The sequence below is a fragment of the Bison bison genome, unplaced genomic scaffold, assembly GCF_000754665.1.
Source record: "Bison bison bison isolate TAMUID 2011002044 unplaced genomic scaffold, Bison_UMD1.0 scf7180017864180, whole genome shotgun sequence".
NCBI classification, from domain to species: Eukaryota; Metazoa; Chordata; class Mammalia; order Artiodactyla; family Bovidae; genus Bison; species Bison bison.
Genome location: NW_011494752.1, coordinates 10,219,921 through 10,231,523, shown reverse-complemented (window position 1 = coordinate 10,231,523; position 11,603 = coordinate 10,219,921). Strand labels below are relative to the sequence as shown.

At 41.0% G+C, this 11,603-nt stretch overlaps 1 protein-coding gene across 2 annotated transcripts in view; it reads left to right on the top strand.

Moving 5' to 3' along the window:
• Positions 1–11,603, top strand: part of ZNF286A (zinc finger protein 286A) — a 15,344-nt gene that overhangs the window by 266 nt on the left and 3,475 nt on the right. Inside the window, exons 2-6 of one of the 2 annotated variants that reach the window (XM_010842977.1) lie at positions 55–265; positions 1,417–1,505; positions 5,078–5,192; positions 6,225–6,317; positions 10,587–11,566. In XM_010842977.1, the coding sequence (XP_010841279.1) occupies positions 229–265; positions 1,417–1,505; positions 5,078–5,192; positions 6,225–6,317; positions 10,587–11,566 (1,314 nt within the window). In that variant the 5' untranslated portion in view covers positions 55–228. Of the gene's footprint in view, positions 1–54; positions 266–1,416; positions 1,506–5,077; positions 5,193–6,224; positions 6,318–10,586; positions 11,567–11,603 lie in introns of those variants that run through there. The other variant, XM_010842976.1, reaches the window with a different exon arrangement.

Here is an 11,603-nt window from a genome sequence, read left to right as displayed (position 1 = left end):
GGCAGCGCCAGGCGCTAGCGCCCAGCTTCAGGGATGCTTGTCCCGGCTTTCCAGGTGCCAGCTTCGAGGGCCGAGCCGGCTCTGGACGGAGCGAAGCCTTTTGGAGGAGCCCCCCGAGGGTCGGCGGGAAGGAGGACCACGAGGCCTCGGGGCTTCCCGCCTCTCCGCCCCGAGCGGGCTGCGCTGGGGGGAGAGCAGAACCTTCGCGGCCTGGAGGAGGCGGTGACCATGGAGACTGATGTGGCCGAAACGCCCGGGAAGAGAGGTGAGAGGGGCTGGTGTTGAACTTGGGCTGGGGGCCAGGCCGAATCCTTCCTGATGAACGGGAGTCAGTGTTGTCTGACTCCTTTGTTTGGGGACGGACGGGCTCTTCGAGTGAGAGTGGAGAGCTTGCTGTGGGATCCCCCCTCTTCCCACTCCAGCTGGGTGCACAGCAGACCCTCCAAAGCCTCCCTCAAAATGTGAGCGAAATGTTATTAATTGCTGCTGAGGCTTGGGCATAGCCTCTCACTTTGTCTCACACCTTCTTCTCCTGGGTGACTATACCATCCTAGCCTCATCAGTGGGTCCGACGGTTTAGCTTTTTGGTTGGCAAAAGTATCTTCCACATCTTCCCAGTTGGCTCATTGGTAAAGAACCCGCCTGCTAATGCAGGAGACACAGGAAAGAAAGGCTCGAGCCCTGAGTCTTGAAGATCCCTTGGGGAAGGAAATGGCAACCCACTTCAGTATTCTTGTCTGGGAAATCCCATAGACAGAGGAGCCTGGCGGGCTACAGTCCATGGAGTCGCAGAGAGTGGACACGACTGAGCACGCATGCATTTTCCACACCTGTTTTTCCACTTTGCACAAAAACTCTTTGATTTCGGTAAAGCAGATCCTTTGTCTTACAGAGGAGACACGAGGCATAGGAGTCAGTGACTGGTTTCCAGTTCTCCTAGATCAAGGCTTTCTTGAAGTTTGCTCTGTGACCTACATCAAATCCACGCTCCTCCCCACCCCTGCTTGTTGGATTTCTAGGTTCTACCCCAGTCTCAAGTAGTAATAATTATTTGGAGGTGGGATCCAGCAGTCTGTCTTTGGACTAAGGATGCAGGGTGATTTCTTTCAGAGCTGTTGAGCCTGTTTTTCCCATGTTAATTTGATGTTGATTAAGCCTGGTGGTGGGGGGACGGTGCAGCGGGGACTTTAATTTCCAGGCTCAGAGGGTGCCCTCTTCCAGGATCTGTTAGGGTAACAGCAGATGAATGAATTGAAGCCCCGAAGAGCAGCGTTCATGAGTTATTTCCAGATTGGGATGCCTTCAGTAGCAGTGTCTGTAAGGAGCACCAGTAGTACAGTGGCAGGAGTTTTAAACTTGCAGATCTGCGTCACGAGATATATTTGGGTCCTATCATGACTGCTTTCTTGTGTTTAGCGCTGCCTCCCCAGGATTCTCCCTTTTCTCAAGAAAACTGCACAGAAGAGGGAGAAGTGGCAGCTTTGCGCCTCACAGCCAGATCGCAGGTGAGTGGAAGTCTCTGCTGATTATTGAAATTCACCTTATCTCTCAGATCGTGGACATGCTCTCTTCTGTTTGAAGTGGAGTTTCTGTGCCCCGCTAGAGCCCATCTGGAGAGCTGAGTTCTGATTCTAAGAGATGGCTCGAGTGACTAGTGGATTCGGTGGGAAATATTTTCTACTTCTTCACAGTATCTTGTGCATCTAGTTTTATCACTGAGCAGGCATGGAAGGAGCTTTGCCCTTCTTTAACGTAGCAGCTAATTTCTGTACCTGGTATTCGGAAATGATTTTAAAAGATAGTGTGGTGTACTCTTCTTAAAATGTATGTTTCAATAGGGGGAAACAGCATACACGTGACTGTTAAGTAGGAATTTAAGAGAGCACCTTAAGTGCTGGAGTGAATTATGAACATAATTACTCAGATAGTTCAAAGAAATACCGGAAGAGGAAGCCTGTAGAAGGATTCTAATCAGCCCTCCAAGATGATGAATGCTCAGGTATTTTAGAGGTGAAGTGTTATCAAGTTGCAGCTCACTTTCCAATCTCTCCCTTCCTCAAGGGCTGATATTAAGAATTGTTAATTTGGGACTTCAATGACAGTCCAGTGGTTGAGACTCTACTTCCACTGCAGGAGGCTCAAGTTCAATCCCTGGCCAATGAACTAAGATCCTTTATGCCCTGTGGTGTGGCCAAATATATATATATTAGAATTGTTGGACATAAGTGATAGTTGTAATATATGGGTGATTGGTATAGTCTTTCAGCTTTCTTTGCATGTCCAAAAATTTTTAATTTTTATTAAACTTGGGTAGGAGAAAAGAGTTCTCCCTGATATGTGTCATACCACAACCCAAAGATTCCTCCACTAGCCTCTCTCTTGGCTGCTTTAATCCAGAGTGTGAAAAGTAGGCCTGGCACATTCCTACCGTTTAGCAAAGTGATTTCTCAGGATCCTTGTGGACTTGGTGGCTTCCGTTGGTTTCTTGAATGTCTTATATGAATATTGAAGATGTTATCACTCAAGAAGCTTTTTAAGTTGCAGCTAATGAAAATTCTAACTGGCCTAAGCAAGTTTATTGACAATTATAAGGGAAAAGCCAGGTCTGGCTAAAATTAAGTTCCGACAGTAGCATTGGAACCTGTTTTCTCCATTTCAGTCACCTTTTCTTTTCTCTCTGTGTGTTTTGCGTTCAGTCTTTTCTTATAGTGCAGGCTGGCCCCTAACAAATTTAGGCTTACATCTTCCCATGTTGAAAATCAGAGGAAAAGAACATCTTCCCTCCTGGTAGTTCCAGATTCCAGAAGTACTGAAAGTTAACTCTAATGGGTATTATACCCTTCCTTGGACCATTATTGACCAAATCTGAGTGTGATGATCAGAGTGTAGACCTGAGCACACACATGTAAACCTGTATCCCACCTGTGGGTTAGAGGTGAGCTAGTACTGCCTGAACTGCGTGGACTAAACGTGGCCGGTATGGCAGCCAGAGGACAGTCAGGGTATAAGCACCAGAAGAAGGGTGAATGCTTAATACATTTCAACAAGAGACTAGTTTCGAGAGTTGTTACAGCTTCAGGATGGATTAAACCTTTTATGGAAATTTTGAAAATTCTCTGTGTGTCCCTTTTGTATTGCATTAGATTTTGTTTGATGCTAATATTGCAACTGTCTGTCTTATTAGAATTTGCCTGGGCTGTGAATCTTTTTTTAATGTTTTAAAATTTTGCTCACAGTAACCAGGTGAAAGGCACAGACATGTATAACTATAAAAGTATGTTATGCGTACTAACCTCACCAAGTTGTTTGCTACCTCTCCCTACTGAGGATAACAGTTTGGTATGTATTTTTCCATATGTTTCCCTTGAACTTGAACTACTGTATTCAGACATGAGGTATACTATGTTTCCTTCCGTTTCTCCACCCACCCACCCAGTCCCCAACTTTGGGGGTTTTGTCTGGATCTCTTTTTCTGAAAAGAGGATGTGTCTGTTTTAAGAAACCTTTTTATAAGGGAAATGAATTTATTCATATTAATATAATTACTTGTGTGTTTCACATTTTTGTTGCTGTGTGATTTTTGTAATTCTGTTTACTGTGCTTTCTCCTATATTTTTTCTGCCTTTTGTGCAGTAGTTTGCATTTTGTTTTTCTGATTTTTTGTTTGTTTGTTTTTCTGATTTTTTTTTTTTTTAATGGTTTAGAAGTTAATTTCCACTGTCAGTTTAGCTATAGATAGGCAGATTGGAGGATCAAAGTCATTTTTTCTCATAGTATCTTGTTTACTTAGTAGCTTATTAATGATTTTTACATTTTCTAAGGATGATTCCTATATTTTTTTAAGTCTCTAAGATTAGTTCCATTTTGGTAAACTTTATTTGAAATAATTGGAGACTTATGTAGCAAGTGGTAGAAAGATTTCTCATGTATGTACTCCATTCAGATTCTCCAGGATTTAACATTTCACTTCATTTATTACTTTCTTTTTCCAGAATCAGGAAGTTGATGTTGTTATAGTACTATAACATACTGCTCTTATTCATGTTTCCCAGTCCCTTATTTTTCTTGATTTTCTTCCCCTTAATTTCTGCTTTTATCCTGTAATTCCTTCTGTTTCCCCTCATTCTGTCTCTAATTGACTTGTATGCTGTGTTCACTTAATTACACTAATTTTTTAAATGAAATGGAAGTGTTTCTTCGGACACTTTTAGCCTTATGACATTGATTTTTGCCTTTTATTTCATTATTGTTTTGAAATTTTAATATTTTTGTAATTAATTTTTTAAATTACCATCAGTTATTGCTTTTTCATTTCTGTTTTGAAATTTATTAACATTTACTTTGTTACTTTTGCAAATGCTTTATGGATATTTAAATAGAAGTTGTTTTCTATCAAGTTATAGCATTTGGTATATTTATTTCAACAACCTAGAATATTATTCCCATTCTCTATCACTTAAAGAGAAACGTTCGGTACTGGTATGTGTCTTTTTCCAATGAGTTTTTGTATTTTGTGTGTTAGATAAACTCAGTCCTAAGGTGTTTACATATGAACATTTACATTTTATATCTGTACCCTTTCTTAATCTGTTGATGTCATTTTCCAGTTTAATGCTTCTTGCTTTGAATTGATTCCGTGCTTCACTGAGCTTGTCCAGTCACAAGTTCTGTGTAAATTATCTTTCAAATTTTTTATTGGGGACTCACAAGGAGAATTATACAGATGTGCTTTTTGTCTCTGCCTGTATTTCATTTACTTTGCCAAACTGTTTTATTGATTCATTGGTTCCTGTTTTAACTCTTTATTCCCCAGAAAAAATGATAGTCTCTCAGTGCAGAAACCATGGTCTTCCTTTGATTCTCATGTTGGATCTTGGACAGTGTGCCTGGCACATAATTGTTGCCCAGCGACTTTACATGGAAAGTCCAGAACACGTGAGAATGCTTGTCTCTTACTGCAGTCATTCCCCCTGTTAAATACATCTACGCACTTAACTCCAGGACCAGCAGAAACTGAGAGGTGATAGGGAGACTGCGGAGAGACGGATGGTGAACAGAAGTATGTTTTGTGTCTTAGGCATCAGTGACCTTCAAGGATGTGGCCATGGACTTTACCCCAGAGGAGTGGGGGAGGCTGGATCCCACCCAGAGGGACGTGATGCTGGAGAACTACAGGAACCTGGTCTCACTCTGTAAGGACAGACTCTCATTGTGACTCCTGACCTGCTTATGGGGACCTCACTGTTTTATTGGCAGTGAAGTAGCTTAACAAAGCCAGAAATATGTAAAGTGTTGGTCCCTTTGGGCCCAGAGAGAATCTGTTTATGCTCTAGGGTCTTGGTGAAATGTCTGGGCTTGTTTTCTTTTATTAGGAGTCTTTGGATTCAGGTGACAGAAACTGAATTCAGACTAGCTTGAAAGGGAATCAGATACGGTGTCAGGATAATTCCTGCTTATTTTTTAATGACGTGCCATAGGTTTGCCTGAATCTCCCTGTGGGCAGAGATGGCCTTTGGCCTCTCTAGTGTTACGTTGTTCTTCCAGTGATAGAGCTGAGGAAAGAAAGAGGGCTTCTGTCCTGTGAGTTTCATCAGATAGGCTCATGTATCCATCATGAGACAGTACTCAAGCCAGGGAAATAGAGAACACTCTGGCCAGTTTGGATCCTGTGTCCACCTCTGTGTGGTGTGTTTGTGTGCAAGTGTGTGCATGCACACACATACATGTACATGTATTGTTCATATGAGGAGTGGAAGGAAGTATCTTAGTTCCTCCCAAATCTCATGTAATAAATTCAATAAGAAAGTGGGTTCTAGTAACTGAAGCAAAAAGAAAGGAAAACATCAGAAACAACTAGTCATAGACCCCCAGGCTCATGGTGCTGCTGCAGGGGTCCCACTTCACCCAGCTCTTTGCCTAAGCTGAGGACTGATGAGCAGTGTCTCCCTGGGGACTCCTGTAATAAACAAGTGAGAAATTCTTTTTTTTTTTTTTTCCATTTTTTACAGGCTAAATGTTTGTCTTTTCAAATGCGTGTGACTCCTTACTGTGCCCAGACTCCTGCTGCACATGTTTTAAGCTTCGTTTATAGGCTTCCACCTCCCTCATTCCAGAACTTCCTATGGTGTCTTGTCTTTGTGGATCCAAGGGTTGGGACTGTGCTCTGGGACACAGCTTTATACCCATCACCAAGAGCTAAGTTCCTTTTTTTTTCTAATGAGCAGGGCTTCCGGTTTCCAAACCTGAGAACCACAGTTTGGAGAATGGAAAAGAACCACTGCTGCTTGAGAGAAAAGCCCCCAAAAGCAGCTGCTCAGGTGAGTCAGATAGATGGGGGTCTCCAGAAAGAACAATCCCATGGTGGTTTGTTAAGTGGTCCAGTAGTTAAGACTCCTTGCTTACAATGCAGAAGCCATGGGTCTAATCACTAGTCAAAGTACTAAGATCCTGCATGCTGTCTCTACTTGTTTATGTCAGAGATGCTACAGTACAACATGTCGAAAACTGAATGCCTGGTATGTGCCCAAATTCTCCATCCCCCTAACAGGATCCTCTTCCAATAATTATATTAATAACACTCGCTGCTTATCAAATTGTACGTCAGAAATCTGAACAATCTTTACATAACCCCTTCGCCTTTATCCAGTTCGTCCTTGTGTTTATCTGATCACTTCTAAGTATTTCCTCATCATTAACATCCCTCTGTCTCCCTTTCATCTGAGGCCATCTCCCTGACTCCTGTAAACTCCTTACCCCTGTAAACTCCATTCTTCATGTGACAGTGAGTGATGTTTTCAAAATGCAAGTCTGATGGCGGTCACCCTTTTGCTTAGGACTTGTCCATGGCTTCCCGTTGCTCTTTGGATGACAGCCAAAATCCTAGAGGCCTATAGACGCTCGTAAAATCTGTACCTTACTCATAATATCCAGCCCTGCTTCATATCTACTTTCCCTCCGATTTTGTACCTTATCTTAGCAACTCTTAATGGTTTTAGCGTCATTGAACCTATTTAACTCCCCAAATTGTTGAGAATCCTAGCAAGCTTTTGTTTATGTGGGTTATATCTACCAGTAGTTACCATATTAGAAATTAAAAGTGAGAAAGATTTTAAACTATCATGATTAATTTAGAAGTAACAATTATAAACCCATTGCATGTTAACACAAATAACACAATTTAAATAAAAATTATTTCTCTACAACAAAAATTATTGAAAAGAATGGCATTGTTTTACATTTTTGCAGGTCTTTTTGTATATGGCTAATAGAGGACAGCTTTATAATTACATCTGCTTCTGAATGCAGCTTGATGTGATGCATTGTTTTGGTTGGCCTGTACGAAGAATATTGCCTCACGCCAATATTTAGTTAGAAGACATAGGAGTATTTTACAGCCTTTTGAGAAAATTTTGGCTTTTCTCTTGATTATACACCAAAATTGGGCAAGCAGTAGTTTCCTAAAGGTTAGGTGCAAGGTGCATCTGAAACCATATCCATGAACTTTTCATACTCTTAAAATCTATTGATCTTTTGGAAAATTTTGTTTACTGAGTTAGGCAGATCTTCCAAATACTGACACATTATGCAATATTTTAAAAGCACAATTTTCAGTATCACCACTGACCTTATCAGAAAAGCCTTTAAGTATTAGGAAACTATCAAGCTCTCAGTGGGAGTTAAAAGTTTTCCAAAATTCTAATTTCTGCCTAAAAGCTCACATTTTTTCAAATACTGTCAGTCGTTTTCTTTGAAATGGTAGGCTCATCTTTTTTTCAGTTCTGAGAGAATATCTGCCAGATACCCAACATAGATAACATAGTTTGCCAGTCATTCTTTCAAGTAAAAGTGCTAGTCTATTTAAAAAGGAAAAAATGACTGATTCCACAATGGATGGTTTTCCTCAAGACAAGCACCATATTTTGATATAAGTGGACTTGCATTATGAATATTTCCTATTTCATCATCTAGAATGTTAAAAAGGCGTGTAGTCAAAGTTTAATAGATTAAAATTAATTTATTAAATTAATAATGTTTCCTGTTGTTTCCATAGACATTTTTAGGTGAAACTGGCTCCCCCCTGCTTAACTGAGAGTACACAGTAGGGGAAAATGTAACAGCTACTAGTACATCTGGTGTTTTGTCCTGATTTGTGCCTAAGTTGTGGGCAGTTTCACCACCATTACTTTTGCAACATAAATGCAAATGTCAAGACAATGAAAAAGGCCAATAAGATCCAAGTATTATTTTGAAAAGTTTTGAACCTAGAGACTCCCAGAGATCCACAGACCACGCTTTGAAGTCACTGCCCATACTAGCCTTGTATCAGTTTATATTTTACAAACAACTTATTAGCACCTATGCTGTATCAGGGTCCTCAGTGTTTTACAAATATCCTCATTTAATGCTCCTTGAGGTAGGTGGTGTTTTTATTCTTCATGAAGCAGATACTGGTTTTGCCCCAGCTTACAGATAAGGAAGCTAAAGTAGAAAAGTTAAATAACTTGGGCCAGGTCACATGGCTGGAAGTGGCAGAGCTGGTTTTAAATTCATGCATTCTTATTTCAGAGTCCATGCTGTCAACTGCTGTGCTCTTCCTAAGTGCTGCCTCTCACCTTGGGGCTTCTGTACATATCATTTCCTCTACCTGGAAGGCTCACCTCTGCATCTGTACCTGTTACCTGCAACACTCACCTGGACCCCAGCCCCACTTGGATTTCAGCTCAGTGATTTACCTTCTCAGGGAGGACCCCACCCCCCATCCCCCTGGATTCCCCTTATAATCTTTCACAGCATCACTTGCCTTTTATTTCTTACTAAGGTGCATTTTTTATATGTATTCATGGATGTCAGACTAAATTTTTTTCTCCCCTTGTGTACATAGGTACTGTTTGTTTTTCCCCAGAGCCTAGCATATCCAATAGATAATCGTTGAATGAACAGATAGATGAGTAAATAAATGAACAAAGTTCATCTGGCTGTGTGGAATGAGACAGATCTAACTTGTCTTCTGAATGTTTAATAAGTCACAGGACCATTTGCTTTAAAAACCAATTATTTTAGTTCACTGACTGAAATTCCACCTTTGTATTGTCCTTAATTCCTTTATATACTTGATTTTGTTTCTGAAATTGCTCTTCTGTTTCATTTTTTGTTGTTTGTTATTGTTTAGTGGCTAAATCATATCTCTTTTGCGACCCCATTAACGCACCAGGCTTCTCTGTCCATGGGCTTTCCCAGGTAAGAATACTTGAGTGGGTTGCCATTTACTCCTCCAGGAGATCTTCCCAACCCAGGGATTGAACCCGTGTCTCCTTCATTTCAGACAGATTCTTCACCACTGAGCCACCTGGGAAGTCCACCTATCAAGCTACCAGACTTTTTTTTTTCTACCAGACCTTTTTTTAGGCAACCAAGAATTTATCTGGTCAAACGGATTTCACTGAACTATTTATTTATTCTTTGGAACTATACTCTTTATAAATTATTTTGGCTTTATAATTTCATATTTAACATAAAAATTCTAATAGATGTATAGTAGATATATTCAGAGAGGTTGGCTACTGTCCCTGTTCTCTTGTATTCTGTTGCTCTCTCTGTAGGTAATCTTATTTACTAGTATTTCATGTATCTGTCCTTGATTTTGGAAAATGTAACCAAATATGTTGATAATATCTATATCTCTCAAAGTAGCAAACCAAACACACTCCTTTCTAGTTTGCTGGGGGGGTTTTTTGTTTTGTTTTGTTTTTATTTATTTATTTCACTTTACAATATTGTATTGGTTTTGCCATACATTGACTTGAATCCACCATGAGTGTACATGTGTTCCCCATCCTGAGCTGGGGTTTTTTAAGTCTATTTAATGTATCCTGTAGATCACCTCCTAGCAATTATGTAGTGATCAATCTATTTTTTTAAGTTGCACATACTCCATTGTGTGTATACACCATGATTTAATCAGTTCTCTATAGTAGAATATTTGAGATGTTACCAGTTTTGCTACCTCAATTAGTGTTGTAATGTTTAGCCTTGTGCAGGTATAATTTAATATATTTGCCATTATATCTTAGGGAGGTCATAGATTTTTGAATAGAGACATTATAAATGCATTCTTAGGGGAGATTTTAAACTGAAAATGGAGTGCATAGTAGGATTGAGTAAGGCTGGGTGACTGGAAACTTAGAAGTCATCACTGTGCCTGCACCAAGGTGGTGACTGCCTGGCTGTTTCTGATAGATAGCACTTGATGTTCTGTTAGAGGCTGTTCCTCCCCTGTCCTGATCTGGGATACTCATTTCCTGCTCATCCAGCAATATAGCACTTCCTCTCCATCCCTCCTCTTGTCTTTCTGGTCATCTTTTGCCCTATTCTGCCTCCTGGGTCAGATTGTGTACTGATTTATCTGCATAACTCTGTACTTTCATTCCCCTCCATTTGCTTCTCTTTGCAAATCATCTTCCAAGAGTCAAATCCACTTCCTCATTGAAGCTGTGCCTTTCACCTTCATTAACTCTGACCCATTACAGAACCGCCATTTTGTCAAAACTCAGAAGACGAAGGAAATTTACATTTCCAATTTCTTTCAGACTCGGAGACTAGTCCCAGAAGCAAGGATTCAACTTCAGTGCAAGATTTTTCCAAAGAAGAATCATGCCAGGTTGCAGTCATAGACAGGCTGACAAGGGACAGTGTCTGTGACTCCAGCACAGAAACAACTCTTGACTGTGAAGACTGGTTGGAGAATCAGCAGGGAAGTCAGGAGAGACACTGGAGAGGAATGTTCACCCACATGAATTCACTCCCAGAAGAGAGAGCCCCTGAGCACGACGTTTACTGGAAAACCCTAGGCCAGAAGTCAGTCCTTCTCACTCAAGACAGAGTTCCCAAAGGACCCTATGCTTTCCACACCCTCGAAAAAAGACTGAAACAGAAATCTACCTTAATGAAAAAGCAGAGGACCTATAAAGAAAAGAAACCTCATAAATGCAATGACTGTGGTGAACTCTTCACTTACCACTCAGTGCTTATTCGACACCAGAGGGTCCATACAGGGGAGAAGCCCTACAGCTGTGCAGACTGTGGGAAATCTTTCAGCCACAGAGCTAATTTAACCAAACATCAGAGAACTCACACAAGAATTCTCTTTGAGTGCAGTGAGTGCAAAAAAGCCTTCACCGAGAGTGCATCCCTTGCCATTCATCAGAGGATTCACATTGGAGAGAGACCGTATGAGTGCGGCGAGTGTGGGAAAGGCTTTAATCGAAGCACCCACCTTGTGCAGCACCAGCTGATCCACACGGGGGTGAAGCCCTATGAATGTAACGAGTGTGATAAAGCCTTCATTCATTCCTCAGCACTCATTAAACATCAAAGAACTCACACTGGAGAGAAACCTTACAAATGCCAGGAATGTGGGAAAGCCTTTAGCCACTGCTCGTCGCTTACCAAACATCAGAGGGTTCACACTGGAGAAAAACCCTATGAGTGCAGCGAATGTGGAAAGACCTTCAGTCAGAGCACACATCTTGTCCAGCATCAAAGGATTCACACAGGAGAGAAACCCTACCAGTGTGATGAGTGTGGTAAGAGCTTCAGTCAGAGGT